Source organism: Panicum hallii, chromosome 8 (assembly GCF_002211085.1).
Source record: "Panicum hallii strain FIL2 chromosome 8, PHallii_v3.1, whole genome shotgun sequence".
NCBI lineage: Eukaryota > Viridiplantae > Streptophyta > Magnoliopsida > Poales > Poaceae > Panicum > Panicum hallii.
In genome coordinates this window covers 19244946-19265647 of record NC_038049.1, presented here as the reverse complement: position 1 = coordinate 19265647, position 20702 = coordinate 19244946, and the positions used below count along the sequence as shown (strand labels likewise).

Below are 20702 nucleotides of genomic sequence, written 5' to 3'. Positions count from 1 at the left end.
AGAAGTGTAAACACTACATTGGCACTTGAAAAGTATTATATCAGGGGCATATTCGTCCCATGTGGAACTAGATACATTTCCAGAATGTCCACAACTACAAGAATAGATTTCATCTGACCGGATAAGCACAGGAGTTCTGATGCTCTCCAATCCATTGAATCAATGCTAAATTGCATGTTGTTGCTAGTCTCCTGGTCGCAGATATAAACCAGAAAGTGCCTTTAGACAGATCACACATTGACACATGGTCTTCAGTTTTGTGCACTGGGATTCAATCACATCAGGTCTCCAGACGTTATCGCCCTTTAAATCGACACCACCAAACAGTTCACGCTTCAACATTACAACAATATGCTGAGTTTTTCCTTCCAGAGATAATTAGTTTTAACCGGTTCACCACAAGAAAATAAATATTGTACGAGTCACCACTATATTTTCTTAGACATAATGCATTCTGTAAAGGTAAGAATTATTCCGTGAGATTTTATGAATTACATTAATTCTTTTCGTTCCCTGGGGAAAATATGGGAAGAATAGCCATCATGACCGGCTGAGCGACATATATAATAAGTCCGTGATACAACATGTTCAGAAGCAATTTGCATAGCAACAACGTGCACAATAATATCAGGGATCGACACAAAATTGAGGAATACAAGCTCTTTAGAAAAGAATGAAATGAATAGAATCTTCACAAAATTGGTGTTGCAGCAAGCTGTCAAGCTCCCTTGATGTAGAAACGATCTCTCTGCACCGATCAATGGCGTGACTGGTGAAAACGTGGTCGATTGCAGAACATACGGCCATTGGTTTTGACATATCGCGATATGCCGATGCAAAGACCAGCCCACATAAGTGACAGCACCAAGTGGCGGGGATCATTCCGTGCTGCAGTGTCATCAAAGTAGCTAGTTGTCCACATTTGGCAACATCTAAATTTGAACTATGGTTCAGAAAACATGCAAAAGTTGATGGAGAATCTGCCCATTAATTCCCCTGAAGCAGGAAAACATCTAACTACTCCAAATTCAATTTTTCTGATGGCTATTACATATGAACTTTTTACCTAGTTCTCTTTACTGCCCACTGGATATCAATTCACAATTGTTCCCATTAACTTTCAGTGAGGTTTGGACAAATCTGTATTTTATTAACTTGATTTCTGGAAAATTTATGTGGTAGATAGAGAAAAATATGGTGAATGCAAATAAGCGCTGCTTGGCAGAAAAGCAAGTAAGCCCCAGAACATGCAACTATGACCGATTGATGATTCAATTTTCTTCAAAAAAGAATAAAAATATTAGTCTTCAGTTAGAAATATTACCTTGTCTCAGTGACATGATCATGAACATAACAGCTACCAAAATCAATGCGAAAGCAAGGCGGAATGACTGCAAAAGGGGAAATTGTAAGATTATTGTACTGCGGATAGCTTAACCAAATTATGCATCGCCTCCAAGTCTGTGAAGGGCATGTTCTAAATTTTTTTGTCTAAGGGTAGCAGAGAGATTACTGGAAACTAGTCTACATGGATGACTGGTACGAATGCACTTTCGCTTAATAAGAAATCTCCAACAAGAATGCCTTTATTATCAAGTACTGCTCCATTTCAAAATGTAAGAGGTTTTGCTTTTCTCCTAAGTCAACCTTATCCAACTTTGACCAATACTCCCTCCGTCCCACAATAAGTATCCGTTTAGAATTCAAATTTTGTCCCACAAAGAGTATTCTTTTAACTTGTAGTGATGTCAATATCAAGAAAAAATTGTAAGAAAGGCATGGAGCCAATGAAATGCTTAGTGGATGCTAATTTTCTGGCTCCAATGCATTTGCATTTGTTGAGGATCTAGAGAACTAAATAAGCATCGCGGTTTTCAATCACAACCGCTACAAGTAATTAGGGGCAACGAGGTTATTTCTCACTGCTAGTAATGTGTCTTAAATTTTCTAAATGAACACTTATTTTGGGTCGGAGGGAGTATTACATAAAAATATATTAACATCTATAATACCAAATGAGTGCACTATCACGAAATATTTCATGGTGGATTCAATAAAACTAATGTGATGTTGTAGATGTTGGTGCATTATTCTATAAACTTGGTAAAGCTCGATAAGTTGACTTAGGACAAAACCAAAACCTCTTACCTTCTGGAATAGAGGGAGTAATATACGCAATCAAAATATGTTGTAACTTGCATGAATTGCTACAATGAACTAAGAAAAAGTTTATTCCTTATTTCTTATTTACAATTGTGAAAACATCACATGCTAGTTCCTTGTAAGATAAGTCTTTTTACCAACATAATACCAAAGAAAAAGTTTTTTGAGAATTACGTTGTTTTTCTTTGGTATGTGCTATACTGAAAGAATTTACAATTAGGAAGTCATCTTATGATGATCTCATCTTGTAAAAGAGTAAGTTCAAACAATGTCAATTGTACTCACCGCATAATTCTCGAGAAGTCCTGCTTTAACTGGAGCTGCCATGTCCCTACTAACAGAGGAGATGTAATGTCCTTGAAGAAGATCCATGGCATCCTATATAAGACATGTACCGAATAAGGAATGACTGCGCTTGATGCAGCTTTTCTTATCCCGATGATCACATGTTTTGGTAGAAGAAAGCTATATAAAAAAATCCATGTATAGGTACCCCTCATTGACACGCACCCTATAGAAAAAGGGTTGTCTGCATTGATTTGCTATTGGGTACCATCAAAAGATAAGCTGACAATTAAAACATACAATTCTACCATGACCTGCCCACCCAACGAAGCAAAACTAACCATGACTTGAGAATTTTACCAAGCATGCGCCCAAACCATGATGTCATGTAATGCATGGTTCTCAGTGCTTAAATATCATCAGGCATAGAAATTACACATGATTAATTTATGGCATGTTAAAGACAAATACCTATACATATACAATTAATTTTCGTTTTCCATCAATATGACAAGGATGTCTTTATCAATCATTTTTTAATCAAAATTGAGAACTTGCCTCAATTCGACCCAATATGTTGACAGTTTATGCCAACCCTACCCACCACATTGGGTACAAATCTTTTCCAGAAACATTCATGCACATATACAAAAGATAAGAAAATTACCTGCTTAGTACCATCTGCAAAGTTGTTCAGGTAGTATCTAGCAAGTGCGTTCCATAGGTCATTTAAAATTCCCTGAGTAGTTCGCTTCCCATACCTAGTGGATAAAATGAATACAAAATAAGGACAACATAAGAATGAATGCAATTTTTCAGTTACAGAATACGAATATAAGGCAGTAGTAGCTCACCTGAGCAAGAAATTAAAACATCCTAGCTCAACAGCAGACAAAAACGTATAATTTCGAAAATATAAAAAATTTGGAATGTATCAACATATTTTACAAGAAAAGTAACATTTGTGATCAGTTGAGCAATATTCCCACCGTACAGCACCCATGAGTTTCATGCATTCTAAATATGGTGTTTCTTTTGTTTGTTTTCTATCAATGATAAGATGTCAGAAGAGCATCTAGCCAACTTCTAGACAGGTAGTGCCGACGATGATGTGAACATTGCACAGAAGCAGAAATGGGGCATTACTTAAGCCATGTCAAGGTGAAACTCAAAAAGAGTGAGTGCAATGCAGGATCCTCAAATCTATACAGTTTCACAGAAAAATTTAGCTGCTGAACTGCTTGGATACCAAAGTTAGAAATAATTAATTGCTTCAATTTGTGGAAATGGAAAATTGAGGAAGAATGATAAAAATTGCAATGCACTTGAGGAATGAGAATATATAGAATTAGTTCTGTTGAAATTACCGAACGAAATCTCCTTTCAAAGCAGGAGTTCCAGAGTACTGAGTGCTTATTGCATCTCCATGATTGGCCCACACTGTAATGAAGAATTATTGTTCATGGACATGCCGGAGCATTAATAGGAACCATGATTAATAACTATCAAACGTAATACTTACAAACTTTATAATTTGCATCAAAATCTGGAAAGTTACTGACTGTATCATTAGCACCAAAAACCCCTATTCGTTGGAGCTGGCTTTCCAGAAGTTTTCTCCCAATCATGCTCTGTTATTCATCATAGCAATGATCAAAATTGAGATAAATAAAATATTAAACAGAGATAACAAATGGACCGATAGCAGAGGATATGTCAACATGAAACTAAAAAATACTTTTAAAATGATTCAGTTCATATTGTGTGCCTAGATAGATTTGAGACAATCTTAGGCATGTGATGACTGCATTATTGACTTTTGAAGGTAAAAGAATCCACAAGCAGCCTATCATTTGGTGTTATTTAGACAAGTTTTGTTGTCAACGCATCTAACTATCTAGGTTGTAGTGCAGAAAGAAGAATGTATACACTATTGAATCAGAGCAATGTAACTACTATTGGTTTGGTAAAAGTCGGAATCGATAATGATGCCACACCAGACAAATTGTATCAACCAAAATTTTTCTTTGACAAAAATTGATGGTTTATAACCTAAAATTCCTTTTGAAATAACATAACAAATCTGAACTTGGAAGCATGTACCTGAGTTACATTAGTGCGATCTAAACAGTCGACGCAATTTGTTCTGGCAGTGCCAGTTTGCTGCTCAATTTTCTCACCTTTATCACTCAAGAGGAAGTACCTATCCAATAAAATTGGTGAGACCATGCGAACAGAGCATTATGACGCCTTTATAACAAAGTATGATAATCATCAGAATATATGATGTATTTCAGATCCAGAATTGATTCTCCATACTCTTACAGGATAAACAAAACCATTGAGTGTATACCAAAAGACAAGTAGTATTCCACTGCCTTAACTGAATATTAAAACCTAAGAACTGCTAAAGGAAGATATATTTGCTAAACTAAGCACAAAACTATGGATATTTTGATATTAAGCGAGTTAGACAAATCAAAAGACAATATCACATGTCAACCGCACTCATTCTGCTGCAAGCATGGAGAACAAATAGTCATTTTTAACATGGTACATACAGAGCATTGTGAACTAGCAGCCAAGTCAGGAATCAAGATACAAATGCGACTGCAGAAATAAAAAACTCAGCCTGCAGGGGTTATGACGGCCCCCAAGCATTACTTTTAAGAAGAAGACCTCACGCAGGCCGAGAAAATCCCCCAACCCCTGCCCCTCCCTTACACAGGGCGCCGTTACCCGGGCCGTAACCCGTGTGAGAGCGGGCTGTCGCTTTTTTCCATGTGCTTTGGCGTGTAGGCAGGCGAGGGGATTTTTTTAACCTCAGCCTGAAATTCGCTCCCACGGGGAGTCAAACCCAGGATCTGAGGAGTGCTACTGAGGCCACCTAACCATCTCAGCCAGGTGCACCCGTTCGCCGACTGCAGAAATAAACACTAGAGGCAAGTGTAATGGACTAAAAATAACACCAAAAGTACATATTAAAAACTAAAAAGTAGTAAATCATGTAAAATATCACACTTGTGCTTCTTGAGATAATCCTCAATTTGATCGTAGAGCTGAGAAAGGCGCTCAAAATGAATATGACCACAGATTTTATGGAAGTCAAAATGCACGAATCTGCAATGAATTGGATATAGCACAGTTAGCAACAGTAAACATCAATAAGGAAACAGCAGTGAGGACAGGCAAATGTCACCTTATATCTTCGCTGAGTATAGGTTCAATAGATTTTGCATATCTATCATAAAGACGGCCTTCACCACCATGCTGCACATGATTCAGAAATGTAAAAGTTGAATGTCACATGGAAAGGATCAACTAGCTTCTTTAGGCCAACAAAGAAGCATATGCGATCAGAATTATTAATGTGAGAAGAATATCTATAAATAAACATTACATGACTCCTCAAACGTGCAGCGTAACCTGAAGGGGATAACTTAGATCCATTTTAAGTAATGACATATGAAGAATAAAGTATACAATGGGAGTCAGTATGCAAATTACTTCTATGAATGAAGAAATATTTAATCTACACTTGAAAAACAAGACAATGTCATATTGAAAACCACCAACAAGTAGAGGCAGAAGCATAATAAAGGTTTTTTTTCTTTTGAAAATGGAAGCATGAGTGAGTTGAAAGTTCAACAATTCAGTACTTACTGTATTGACAAGATCAATAGCTACAACAGCTCCATATTTCTTTTGTAAATCATGAAAGTGCCGCTCAAGTACACGACGCTGCAGAACAGATATCAAGAAAAATTAGAATCCGGAAAAGATTAACAGCCTTGAACTCTAAGGGCATCAAAGATGAATCCTATTAGGGAAAAAGGTTATTGATGATAGAGGTTATTGGAGAACAAGGTTATTAAAACTGGATAAAGCATAGAAACTTAGAGAACTCACCGCCTCTTCTACTCTTACAACATGAAAACTGGGTTTATATGTCAGGTCAACGATCTGCTCCCAAAGAAAAGGCATAGAACCTCGAATCTGAAACAACAAATTAATTTCAACGAGTTATTTGAGGAGAAGAAGAGAGATAACAGTTAACTATGAAGACTGACAAAACACAAACAATTTAGCATAATAGAACTTTGAGAAGACAGAAAAGAAACATAAGGCTCTAAAGCATCCGAAACATTTAATCAGCAAACAATTATTTTAAATTATGCGAAGAGATGTACTTGTACATAGGATGCTGTAAATCCTTTTGATTGCATTATCTGCTCTGATTCAACAAAGTTTGCAGCATAACCCTCTGGATCAGCTCCTCGCCTCCACATCCGGGTACCTTCGGCAGGAACCAGGAAACAAGTCCAGAATATTGCAAAAATGTGATTGAAAGAAACGGGTGATCAAACTTATTTTGATGCCTGGTAGTTCTCACCTATCCTCCGTGTGCACCTTCGTGCAATCAGAGTTACATTTACCTTTTCTGACCTAACTTCTGCATGGATGCTCTGAAAACCTGTTATTTAGTTAAGTTGCAACCCAAATTGACATGATCCATACAGATACAGAACAAATGAATTTTATAAACTACTAAGATATCAAAAATCTTTAAAACAAGCCAAGGATACTTCCTTGGATGACTGGTAACAAGTACTGGTGCAGCTGTGAAGGGACAAAACACGAATCAAAACTAGTGGTACTTAGATCCATTAGAGCTGGAAATTATGTAAATAGAAATCTAATCTCACTTTGTTCTCAATAAGAGGCTCCAACAAGTATCCATTCCACAGAAATCTTGGTTCTGCCTGAAAGAAATGTTGCCAATTAATGTTGTGCAGTGTGTAAGAGTAGTCAGAAAATATTACATGTTAAAAGTATAGCATGCTACACCTGATTATTAACAGTATGGCTCAAATTGTCACTGACATATAGTTATATACCATAACAATTCTAACTTGATCTAAGAACATTTACTGTCTGCCATGAACAGGTACATTGGTTCAGCTTAATTTGCAGATCATTAGTAGAAATGAGCTATGTGGAAACTTAAATTTGAAAACATTGACACTTAAATGCTACTTCCACTACTGGAATGTGACGGTCTCTCTATGGTTATTCTGTTTCCCTAGAAAAATCTGAAGAGTTGTAAGGGAAGTTTGTTTCCCAGGAGCTTCTTTCCAAATGGTAGGGAACTCTACTTTCCCTAGGAATCTTATATTTTTGTCAAAACAAATTAGAATGGTAGTCTCATCCCTTGCCATGTAAGTGCCATGGTGGCATATATCCCTAGTAAGTCATACGGAATTGTGGGAAAAGTGAGTGGATTTTTTCCCATCGAAACTCAAACATAATTTGTCTGCCAAAAATTTGAACCAGTTCCATTTCTTTTTATTGCCCCGCCGAGTCTCTCTCCTCTTATTCCCCACCCATTCCCTCTTCCATCTCCATCTTTCTCCCTCTCTGCACAGATCTCAGCGGCAGCGGTGCGAGCACTGCCGCGAGCTCACGCAGCGACGGCTCCGGCTAGTGAACAGGCAGCGGCAGATCCCGGCGGAGCGGAGCAGCACAGCAGTGGATCTCGATGGAGCGAGCGTGTCAGCATGAACAGGATGATGGCGTAAAAGAGTATTATGTTTTATTTTGGGCTGTAACGTATTTTAGTGAACACGTGTGAGGCGTGCGTGGTGGACCCTATGGGTCAGTGACAGGCCAGTGCTATAATACTGAGCCAGGATGTAACGTGTGGATCAGACTTGCTTTACGATTAAACTCTCCAACAGAGAAGGGGGTTCAGGGTTCATCGCCCTCCCCGAGTCAAATTCTGTGTCGCTGTGCTTGATCTCACGCCGTGGGCAATCGCCGGCGGCCAAGGGGCTTCACAAGTGGTATCAGATTCAGTTATCCTCGGCGCGCGTTACTGCTGCGATCAGAATCCTGTCGGCTTTGAGTTGCAAACAGAGTAGGTCGGGGCGATCGAGTTTTGTGCCGCGCAGAACCGGCCACGATTTGTGTTCCTTCCCCATAATTTCTGCACTACGCGACTCGGCTTTGCGGTTGATCCAGTTCAGCGCCGTCGAATTTTGGGCGGTGGTGTCAGGATTTGGCGAGTTGGGGGAATTTTGGCAGAGGGCGCGGCGGCGGACATTTCGTTGCACGTTCATGGGTGATTGCTGTACTCCTGCGGCTCAGTGACCCGGGCGGGCCTCGTGGGAGATCGAGGTTTCATCAATTCGCTCCGGCGTTCGCTTTGTTTCAGGTGCAGTCACCACGGCTCCCCCTAACCCTTCTGTTCAGACCCAGTTTGTGCTCTCCAAGATGGATGAGCGTGAGAGGAAGGATGACGAGCGTTAGGAGCACGTGATGGAGAATTTGGATCTACTTTTTGCCCAAGTTGGGGAGATTTCTACTCACCAGCAGAAGATGGCGGGGCAATTTGATGTCAGCACCAAGGTGGTGGAGCAGCTGTTACTGGATCAGCAGATTCTGGCTAAGCAGATCGAGGCCACTGGGCAAGCTGTTGCCAGGTTGAATCTTAATCAGTCGTCTGCAGGAGAGAGACGTTCGAGCAGTCCCACCTCTTCTGATACTTCCATGGAGCCACCTCCTCCACACAGACGGCATTTCCCAGCAGGTACTTCTCGCCATCATACTCGTCATGCTGATTCTGGTTTTCCTAGGCATTCACATGAGGAGGGGGGACCAATTAGAGCAGTTTTGCTAAATTAGCTTTTCCATGCTTTGATGGCTCTAACCCTACAATATGGAAAGATAAGTGTGTGGATTATTTTAAGCTATGTAACATTCCTGAGACTTTATGGACCACTACTTCCTCTCTGCATATGGACCACAATGCTGCTAAGTGGTTACAGGTTTAAAAAAACAGAATGGGTTGGGGTCTTGGAAAGAGTTTATCTCAGCTGTAGAGCAGAAATTTGGGGCCTCTGACTACAGGGATGCTTTGAGTACAATTTTAGAACTGAAACAGACTACTACTGTAGAAGAATACATTCTTGCTTTTGAGGATTTGCAGTACCAGCTGACAATGCATAATGGGCATCTTGGGGAAATGTTCTTTGTCACCCAATTCATCAAGGGGTTGTTACCTGAAATTAGTGCAGTGGTGTTGTCTCAAGTTCCTGAAACTATGGACAGAGCTGTGTTATTGGCCAAAATTCAGCAACAGGTATTGGAGAAAGGTAACGTGAAAGCACAGAAACCACAGGGTTTTGTGAGGAGTAACAATTTTCAGCAAAAGGGGGACACTAAGTCTGTTACTACTGCTAGCTCTTCATTGTGGAAGGAGAGGCAAGTGATGAAGTATAGAAGAGCCAACAACCTATGTTTTTATTGTGGAGAAACCTGCAGTCCTGCTCATGCTGATGTCTGCACCAGAAGACCAAAAGCTCAGATGAATGCTATAGTGGTCAATGATCTTGATATGCCTCTGACTGATGAGATCCTAAATCAGTTGGCGATGGAAGATTCTATTTCTACTGATTTTTGTCAGTTATCTCTGAATGCCATGTCTGGTACAGAAGATGGGGAAGTTCTGAAAGTGAGGGCACTAGTGAAAAATCAGGTGATGCTCACCTTGGTTGACAGTGGTAGTAGCCACAGTTTTGTTAGTGCTGAATTCTTGAGTAAAGTGGGGATACTACCTGTTCCAGCAGTACCAAAACAAGTGAGAGTGGCAAATGGGGAATTCATGGTTTCTGATCAATGTGTGCCTGGATTGACTTGGTGGTGTAATGGTCACACCATTCAAACAGACATGAGAGTTTTGAACTTGGGAGCATTTGATGCTATTTTGGGTTATGATTGGCTAAGTACACACAGCCCTATGACTTGTCATTGGCAGAACAAGACTGTTGAGTTTGTTCACAAGGGCCAGATGGTTAAGTTACAAGGGGTGTCTGCTGTCAGTTCTACTGTGGAGGCTCTGTCTGCAGATAAGCTGGTCAAGATGTGCAAAAGTAATGACATCTGGGCATGGGTGCTGGTTACACAAGTCCTGGAGAAACAGGACCCTCCACCTGTGGCTGAGATCCAAGCTTTACTAGAACAGTATAAAGATGTTTTCTCTGATCCTAAAACCCTGCCTCCTCCCAGAGTTTATGATCACACTATTCCATTAATTCCTGGAGCAGTACCTGTTAACTCCAAACCTTACAGATATTCTCCTCAGCACAAAGATGAAATTGAGAGGCAGGTCAAGGAGGTGGTGTACAAGAAAGGCAAGGACAATGTGGCTGCTGATGCTCTGTCCCGAGTTGGACATTTGGTAGCAATTCAAGCAGTGTCTATTGCTCAGAATGTGTGGGTGCAAGAAGTTACAAATTCTTATGCCACTGACAGTCAAGCTCAAGAGTTACTAGCCAGGTTGGTTATCAGTAGTCCTGATGAACATGGGTACTCTTTGCAGCAGGGTATCATAAGATTCAAGGACAGCATATGGGTGGGCAGTAACTCAGGTCTGCAAACTAAAGATTATTTCAGCACTGCATTCTAGTGCTGTGGGGGGCCATTCTGGTCAGCGAGCTACCTACCAAAGGGTAAAAAGAATGTTTTATTGGAAAGGAATCAAGCAGCATGTGGAAGCTTTCATCCAACAATGTGTTGTTTGCCAACAAGCAAAACATCTGAATACCAGACCTGCAGGGTTGCTTCAACCTTTGCCCATTCAAATGGTGTCTGGCAGGACATTTCTCTGGATTTTGTGGAGGGTTTGCCCAAGTCTGATGGTTTTTCTGTGATCCTATGGGTGGTCGACAGACTAACAAAGTATGCACACTTCTTCTCTTTGAAACATCCTTTTTCAGCTCTTACTGTGGCTAGAGTAATCTATGATGGGGTTGTTAAATTACATGGGCTCCCTAAAACAATGGTGTCTGACCGTGATAAGATATTTACAAGTGCTGTTTGGACTGAACTTTTTAAGTTGGTGGGAGTACAATTGCCGTTCAGCACAGCTTACCATCCGCAAACCGATGGGCAGACAGAGCGGGTAAATCAGTGTTTGGAAATGTATTTGCGTTGTGCAGTGGGTGATGCTCCTAAGAAATGGCACTCCTGGCTTGCACAAGCAGAGTTTTGGTACAACACCAATTTCCACATTGCTCTTGGGTGTTCACCTTTTAAGGCTCGGTATGGCTATGAGCCGGATCTAGGAATTTCTCCTACACTGTCAGCTGATACTTCTCAATCAGTGACAGAGTTCATGCAGGACAGAGAAACTCAGTTGGGCATACTGAAAGAGCACTTACTTCGGGCTCAGAACCGTATGAAAGTAGCTGCTGATCATCACAGAAGCGAGGTGGTTTTTCAAGTAGGCGACAAGGTTCTATTGAAATTGCAACCATATGCGCAGTCCTCTTTGGTGAACCGTCCCTTCCCCAAATTGGCCATGAAGTACTTTGGCCCATACACTGTGCTGAAGCGTATTGGCTCCACGGCATACAAGCTGGATCTTCCTTCTACTTCTTTGATTCACCCAACTTTTCATGTGTCGCAGTTGAAGGCATTTGTACCAGATCATACTCCTGTCTTTGCTGATCTTGCTCCTCAGCTGCACTTGGATACAGAAGATATCAAGCCTGAGGCGATCCGGGACAGACGTCTGGTCAAGAAGGGCAATCATGCGGTGCCACAAGTACTGATTAAGTGGACGCATGTGCCTGCTATTTAAGCTACCTGGGAAGACTTCTATGTGATCAAGATGAAGTTTCCTGAAGCCCTTGCTTGGGGACAAGCAAGTGTTCCGGCGGGGGCAGATGTCAGGATGATGGCGTAAAAGAGTATTATGTTTTACTTTGGGCTGTAACGTATTTTAGTGAACACGTGTGAGGCGTGCTTGGTGGCCAGTGCTATAATACTTGATGTAACGTGTGGATCAGACTTGCTTTACGATTAAACTCTCGAACAGAGAAGGGGGTTCAGGGTTCATCGCCCTCCCCGAGTCAAATTCTGTGTCGCTGTCCTTGATCTCACGCCGTGGGCGATCGCCGGCGGCCAAGGGGCTTCATAGAGCGGTATGGGGCCAGGGGACGGCGGATCCTGGCACCTCCCGAGCTTGGACGGCCTCATCCTCTGCAGCTGCTGCTGCTGCCACGTGCTTCCCTGCAAGGCTGCGACGACCAGTGCCGCCCCATCCTTTCTTCCTTCCGCTGCGACAAGAGGAGCTACTACTGCTCTGCCTGCACCACCCCTTCCGATGACGCGTGTCAGCTCGATAGCGCCGCACCAGCCCTCCCACGGTAAGAACATGTCCTGTGCCTCCCTCCCGGTGTTTTAGTAGTTGCAGATCCGGCGCTTGCATCTCCTGCACAGTTGTGTGAATGGATCGATTGAACCCATGCTGCCTTTTGTAATTTTTTTCTCAATTCTGATCTAATTTGTCCTCATCTGCCTCATGTGACCTGAATTCTGACCTGGATTTTTTTTCCTCGTTGGGTTGCAGGTTGAATGGATAGCTTTAATCAGAAACTTTTCTAATCTGAATAATTCAGACTGAATGATCAATACCGGGCAGTGCAGGCTGAAAAATCAAACTGAATCATTGAATGAATAGTTGTTGTAGCTTTTATGTTTCAGTTTGATAGTGATTTACTCATACATACTGATGAAGTTTGCACCTAATACATGGCCTCTTTCATTCAGTTTGGCTGAAACGAAGTTTCAGCGGTGTAGCATTCTGGAAGAGCAACTGAAGGTTGCTAGTTAGATGGTAGTATAGGTCTTTTGGATGTAATAGAGTAAAGTTAACCGTGTAATCTGATTTATTCTTGAGCTACCTGTGTACACAAAGACATGAAAAATATATGTGGTGAATTAATGTTCTGGAGGACAAGGTAATAAAAGCAGATATTTATCTACAAGCTACTATACCATAAAAAAATCAACCAAGGGAAGAAGACCCCTTGCTGTCTTAGAGGAGAGTACTGAGCCCTGGCAAGCAAGAAAATTCGCTAAAATATGTTCTCAGGGAGGTAACCACAACCTACGAGCACCCTAGTTTAAGCCCAGGTAGGTGACCTCTGTACTTGAGGCTCTACCAACCGAGCTACCACTTGATTCTCAGCTACCGCCTACCTGCTTTGGTTGGTGGGGGCGGCTCCTCCGTTGTGGGTAAACGAGAATCCCGACTCTACGAACCCGAGGAAAGGCTGCACAGCTTCCGTAAGGGCGTTAGGACCGGAGCTTTTTGTAGTGCTAGCAGGAATGCAAGTGAATGAATCCAATCCCCTTTCAAATCGGCGAGGTAATACCTTATTGAAGTAGGGCACACTACGGCAACACAGGACTGACGGGGTGGGGGCTTGCTGTCTACCTGGCGAGCCTTCACTGCCCCCTTCTGTAACTTCCCTTGTTTCGTCCGTCCATGAGGGGTTACTTCAACCGATATGCCCTTAGGCACGGCTACCTTACAGATGGCAAAATTGGTCATTTCCAAAATTAACAACTTCTAGATTTGAATTTTGGTTACTCTTCACAAGTTCACAGTTTCTTTGAGCTGTGCACATTATGAAACTTTACAGTTTCTTTAAGACGAAATATCTGGTGTGTGTGTGTGTTCTCTGCGTGCTCAAATGTAGGTTTCATGCATTTAGTTCTTTTTGTTAAGATACATTGATGAGGTGCGTGACCAGCACTATTTAAGACATTAATAGTTTATAAGAGTTACAACTCCAATGTTGCTGCCCAATGGCAAAGAACATAATAACAAGCTTCTTCTTCCAAATTTCAACTCCACAGCAAATGATATTAGTTTATAAGAGTTTCACGATAGTTAATGTTGCTGCAATAAATGATATTAGTTTATAAGAGTTCCAAATAGTTTCATGATTAATTTCTTCACATTGTTATCTCAATAGATATCAAAATCAAACAATCGAAATAAAAAGTTTGGAATCTTGAATGAAATGTGTCAATGCAGCAATGCAAAATATAGATAGCAGCCTAGAACTAGAATCGATAGGAAAAATATGACTGGGACTGTCATGAGAAGACTCTAGATTTCGATAAAAAAGGTAGCAAACCTGTCTCCAAAGTGGAAGTGACTTGAATTCATCACCTAGTTCATGTAGCCTCTGTGAACTATAAAACAAGGGATAAATATAACAATCATGCAATTCAGTGATAAGAGAAGATATTAAATTATCAGCTTGTGCACATTCTATAAATCAACAGAGAAAATATACCCAAATCACCAAATTTGCTAGGCCCATGCATACTTTATTTGTTAACACAGGAGATTCATTAAAATGAATTTTAGAAGTCATTTTCCGATCCAAAAATAAAATACTTACGTTACTGTTAAATTGGAATCATAGGAGAAGTACAGGCCTATTGTCCTCTCTGCAGCATCCAGGAGTTCCGAAAATTCTGTGTCCACATTTTTCTGTAAATAGCTTACTTGAATGATTAATGCAATAGAGACAGAAACATTGTAATTGAAATAAATAAACATTATCATACCTGCTCGGCAGAAGCACTAGGGGAACTATTGCATGGGAGAACTCTTAGGCCTGTCACTTTGAAAACTGCATGCCCCAAGTAGGATCCAACACAATCACGGTCAGTGATCACCAGAAGATATGTCCCAACGGCAAGTTTGAGCACTCCTATCACACCAAACACTATCTGAACTTTTGGGTTCGTAGAGGAGCCACGCTGTGGCAACTCTTCTATTAGATTCATTGATCCATTGACCCGGCTAACTGACAGCAACAGGTCAGCTAGACCATCAACTGGTTCAAATACATAACGGTCTGCAAACTCCCACAGCCTGAGTCTTGTGTGGAGTTTTGGTGAAGGACAGTTACTTGGCACATCCATGGTGGGATACCTGAAATATAGATCCTGAAATATTTTGAACAAGGAAATATAGCAGACTCACCAGAGTAGCGGCAAAAAAAAGTTTTTCTACGAAAAGTAATATAAGTAAAGAGAATATTACAATAATAGCATTAAAATGTACAAAGATCCTGTAATGTGACCATGTTAAAATGATTTTGTCAAATGAGATGCCAGCAATGTGTCCACAACCTTCACAGTAAGCTGCTTGGTTTAGAGGAAGACAAACACAATCGGTAGGCTATAATGCCTTTGACTAGCATTGCTAAAAGAAATGGCAGAAAAGTTCGCCTTATTTTTTGAAAAGCGAAAAGTTTGCCTTTGTCATGTGCATCTGTGAGATGTTTACAGCAGCATGGCTACTGAACAAGTCACGACATCTATGGAGCTGGACAAATGAGCTTTCAGGCAACAAGGCAAACATGACTCCAAAAACACAGTGCGCTGCATTCTGCTACTAAACTGCCATCAGTGTATTTCAAAAATAATGCAATTAGTAACTAGCCACTGCACGCAATCACAAAAATAATTAACAAGATAATCTTTTTGTTACAGTGTGCCATTAAAATATTTTTTGTTTCAAAAGCAATATGCCTTTGACATGGTATGTCTTGGTCTGTGAGTTATCTGATCATGTAGGATGGAGACAGATCAGTTGAGCGACAACTAATTGGACAAAACAAAACGAAAGCAACACGCTAAGAACGTACAACATATTTAACAAAAATGTCCACCTATTCCCCATCCCTCATTGCAAAATTTAGGCCTCTTAACAAAAATGTACTGATTTATATTCATAATATTCTTAAATTAAGCACTATCATCGTCCTTCACAATCGAATCTACGAGCTAATGCAAATCGAAAACCTAAAATAACATTGAAGAAATCTGAAGATAACAAATGGATTGACAGGCCCACCGCGCCCAATACTAAGAAAATAGCTCGGCCAAACACAACAAGACGAAATTTGAGAGGACAACCATTGGACGCCCCGAGGCCAACCAAAGACCACGCACGGGAAGCCTAACCGTATTGGAACAGCAAAGTGGCTGTGCAGGACGCCTAGCCCTCTGGTTGCCGAATGAATGTTGCTTGTAAAGAGTGTCGAAATTACCAGAAAGAGCACGGCTAGCGGGAGCGAGGATTGGATCCCTGGGCGCCGAGCAGAGCAAGAAGGGATTTGGATCGGGAGGCGGATTACCTCAGCGGTGTGGGCGCGTGGCGCGGTGGAGAGGGCGGATGGAACTAGAGGTGGCGACGACACCCACACGGGAGAAATAATCGCATCGGGAGGGAGGGAAGGCGGAGGTGCGTTGGGGAGCGCAACGATGTCGGAACCTCGGTTGGACATGGACTACCCTATTTTCTTTATTTTCTTTTTTCTAAGACTACTCTAGGAACGGCCATGCGGAGGGCGATGGATTGGCCCATGCATCGCGCGCCGCAAAATCATCTCCTACCACCGCAAAGGATGGATAAATGGGCCAAACCATCCACGGCTAGAGCAGTTTCACTCCAAAACTTTAGCTGGAGCTATTTCTACATAGAGTTGGAGCTAGCTGAATGGGATATTTGGCATGGAGAGTGCCCTAGCTCTGAAAAAGAGTGTTTTGAGGGTGGATTGTACTTTTTGGCACTAACTCATGGCCCCACATGTCATCCTCCAGCGCAGTCATAGCTTCTTCCCTGCGCATCGCGACTCGCGCCCTGAGCTTCCTACCCTCCTTAGAGTCCATCACCAGCTGCACCTTGGCCTCCACCTCATCGGCCCGATGCGACCCATCGTGTACCCCTCCATCTCCTAGGCGCCCGTCGACCGGTGGCGGAGCACGGCCACATGTGGCGCCCACGACGTGACGATGAGGTTTCGGCCCTGGTCCGCTCCAAGAACCCCATCGGGAGTAGCACCGCTAGGTCCGGCTCCAGGCGCTGTTCCAGGAACTTCTTCAGGCCGTTGGTGCCGGCCGACGTGTGCATGACCCAGGCTCTGAAGCTGGCGGCCAGCGCCATGTTCACCGATAACATGTCAAGGCTGGCCGTGGCGGCTAGCGTCACGGTGGCGCTTAGCCTGGCATCTTCCTCACCATCCTGGAGCTCCTCCTCGCCGACATCTTCTACACCCACCTCCGCCGACGGCGGCTCCATGAGGCGCTGTCCAGCATACCGCCATTCTACTACGCACACAGCGTGCTCCACGTGCCCAACACCAAGGACCTCCTCCTCGCCCTCCCCAAGCTGTGGTTGCCCGCGCCCTGCTCGACGGTGTCACGGTTCATGGACGGGCTCCTTCCCCGGACGGCTTGCTCTCGGCGGATCTAGGGTTCGACGAGCAGGGCCATGGGGGCACCGGATTTAGGAGGGAGGGGAGGAGAAACGGGGAGGCGCAGGAGGGGCAGACGAGGGGGAGGAAGCCGAGGTGCCGGCGGAGGGAGGCGAGGCGGAGGCGTCGGGTGGGGAGGCGACTCGCAGAGCGGGAAAGAAAGAAAGAAAGAAACGAACCGGTATGTGTGTAACTAGTGACAAAGGTGGGTAGGTTCGCTCGACTCCACGTCGAAGTTCAAAACAGGATGTTTTGGAGCTGCGGGAGAGGTGCTCCGAATCTTCAAGTTTTTTTAACTAGCTCTAGAGTTTTGGAGCCCCATAAAATTTTGGAGTTGGGGTGCTTGGCTACAAGTTTGTTCGGAGTTGGTAGAGTTCAGCTCCAGAGGTATGCCAAACAGACCCAAAGTATCTAGCTAATCTGCTTTGATGTGTCAGAAGTTAGAAGCCATCACTATCACGTGAGTAACTGCACTTGCATGCTGCCATAATGTTTCCTTCCCATTGTTTTACCCTCTTACTTTTGAGCAGCATGCATGGCAGCGTGCATGGCGCACACTTTTCCCATTTTTCTTTCTTTTGTTTTAGTTTTCTTTTTCATTCATTTGTTCTTATTTGCATTTTTCTAATCCACTTGTAGATATTCTTTTGTATATAATTTATCTTTCTTTATCTCTTCTCCTTTGATTTTAATTTCCTTTCTCTATTCTTTTCTTTATTTTCTTTCTATAATCCCGAAGATATTTCTTTCTTAATATATAATTCTGTTAAATTTTATAATTACTTAGTATATTTTGCTTTTTAAATGCATCATCTTTTCAGGATCTAAATATTAAGCATAGTTTTAGTTTTCTCATTCTCTTTCTTTTCTTCTTCATTTTCCTTTTGCTGTAAGAAATACTATTTTTTTTCTCTTTCTCTATTCTTACTTTGTTTCTTTTTTTATGAAACTAACTTATTTGCCATCTGTATGTATTTTATTTGTCTATGAAATATTAATTTGTTAGCACCGTATAGACTTATTTAGTCGCGTACAGACTCATCTGTTTACTTTGTTTATTTTTATAATTGTTCACCTATAAAAGTAATTCATCCGCGATGTTGATATTTTTGTTTGCATGTAAAGAAAATTTGTTTCACGATACGGACAAATTTATTCTCCATTTAGAATTACTTGTTCAGCTGTGCAGCCATTAATTTAGACTAGTTTCTTGTGATGTTAAATAATTTATTCGGTGTATACGATCATCTATTAATGTGAACCTACTAGAGTTTGTTTCCGATCTTTCGATAAGAGAAGGGGGATAACTCGATTTGAGAATGGAGGCGATATTCACGGCTCGATTATAGCCTTCCAAGGATGCTGCGCCTTAGCAACCGATACATCACCTCCAATGACTGTCGTGATCTTGTGGAGCGCGACACCAAGCCACTAGGACACTCGTCTTGCAAGCAATCGAAGAAGAAGCGAGAATAAATAGAAAAAGCAACTCAATTGCAAATATGGAGATGAAAGCCAATCTGAACTCAAAAGGTGGGGTTCTGAACGAGTAGAACGGATGGTCTAGCCGACATACATGTCTACAAGAAACTAGCAATGGCTAAACTTTCAACAAAATAAAATCTAATGTGTTTGTGGCGGCTATGGAGGTATACGAGAGGGTAGAGGACAACCAGAATATGGTGGGGGTCGTCCCACAACCCTAGAACGCGCCCCCATTGTTTCACTTTTGAATCAAAAGTTACCAATATAGTTGTATCCAAACAGGTGATGTCCTCGTCATCTATTCTATTGGTGATGATCAATTTTTTACTCTATTTGTGATGATTAAATTCTTATATTTGTCCAATAGTGGCGAATGTTTGTAATATTCAACCTTTTTGTCCCTAGTGTACTATTTTTTTCATCATGTGGCGAGAGACTAATTATTTGTTCCTCTTACTTAAGTATTTTTTCGGAGCTATTGTAGTTTTCCAGCTTGATAAAAAGGATAATTTTTTAAAAAATCTTTAAAGATATGTTCAAGTTTGGTTTTGTTTTGAAAATCTTATTGTGAGAAATACGGTAGTGTAATCAAAATTTTGATTTGGATGAACTATTTAGGCCACGTTTGGAATGGAAGATTTTCACAGAAAAATGGAGGGATCGCAAAATAGAGGAAAGGCTAGAGGGAAAGCTTTTGGAACGAAGGAAATCGTCGAATCCTTTCCTCTGGAATCCTGTAGCAGCTCTTTGACGAGGATTAGCGCTCAAGATTGCTCCAAGTCCTCTCCTTGGCGACCAGCCAGACTAATTTCCATCTGCTACCCTGCGCTGTGCTCTTGGGACGCCTGGACGGCGTGCTGCATCACGAAGTAGCAGCTGCTACAAGCAAGCGCCGTTCCGGCGCAAGCAACCATATCCTCCGCCGGCACACGAGAGAGGCAGCGAGCAACGGAGAAAATTGCAAATTTAAAACTTGAAATATCAGTTTGGCAGTTTTGGCATTACTAATATTGATTTCGTAAAATTAGAATTTCAAATGTATGCAACTTGATTCTACTGCCCTTAGCTGTTTTTCCTCTCTTTTCTGGTTTCTCTTTCATGTATCTGCAAGGTGAGTTGACTGTACTGCCCTTCCTCATATTTTTAACTACACTTGATGGTTTCATCTCCCGATCATCTCTTTCGGCGGCGTTCTCTAGTCACCTAGGGCCGGCGCCGGCGCCATGCATCCGCCGGACGAGGCAGCCCCGGCCCCCGCCGCCGCTTGCGCCGCGCTTCTGGAGGCAGCTTGCGCCGCACCCCTGGCCCCTGGCCGAGCGAGGGCTTGGCCGAGGCAGCTGCTGGCCCCTGGCCGAGCCAGGACCGGGGCGCAGTCGAGCAGAGCGGGAAGTGCCTACTCCCGTTCAGCTCCAACTTCAAGGCGACGGTCTCTCTCTCGGCTCTAGGCTTCCTCCGGTACGTGTGCTTCGGTGATTCGGTCTCTCTCTCCGGGCACAAAAATTCGATCTGGCAAGCTAATAAGCTTCCTGAGAGCTGTAACTGTGAACCCTTCTCGATCAGGGCGGTGATAGTGACTAGCGTGATGAGTGGCGCTCGAATCAAACAGGCGGCAGCGGCAGCGCTCCCGCGCGACGACGG

General features: G+C 42.4%; 2 protein-coding genes across 9 annotated transcripts; one reads left to right on the top strand and one right to left on the bottom strand.

Moving 5' to 3' along the window:
* Positions 1–433: 433 nt before the first annotated feature.
* LOC112902285 (phosphoinositide phosphatase SAC7-like) lies at positions 434–16635 on the bottom strand. Of its 8 annotated transcripts, none has more exons than XM_025971277.1 (20): positions 16374–16635; positions 14881–15264; positions 14712–14803; positions 14442–14499; positions 13671–13825; positions 7155–7211; positions 7035–7096; positions 6842–6922; positions 6639–6745; positions 6358–6444; positions 6112–6189; positions 5648–5718; positions 5470–5568; positions 4552–4651; positions 3971–4079; positions 3816–3888; positions 3116–3209; positions 2449–2541; positions 1325–1391; positions 434–932 (listed from the first exon to the last, which is right to left on the bottom strand). In XM_025971277.1, the coding sequence occupies exons 1-20, from the start codon at positions 16608–16610 to the stop codon at positions 664–666; spliced, it is 2373 nt and encodes a 790-aa protein (XP_025827062.1). In that variant the 5' UTR covers positions 16611–16635; the 3' UTR covers positions 434–663. The 8 variants fall into 8 exon arrangements, with proteins under 8 accessions (XP_025827062.1, XP_025827063.1, XP_025827064.1 ...); XM_025971278.1 differs by having other exon boundaries at positions 16461–16634; XM_025971279.1 differs by having other exon boundaries at positions 434–888; positions 16374–16633.
* LOC112902286 lies at positions 10084–10943 on the top strand. The gene has a single exon (XM_025971286.1). The coding sequence runs from the start codon at positions 10112–10114 to the stop codon at positions 10913–10915; it is 804 nt and encodes a 267-aa protein (XP_025827071.1). The 5' UTR covers positions 10084–10111; the 3' UTR covers positions 10916–10943.
* Positions 16636–20702: the final 4067 nt, after the last annotated feature.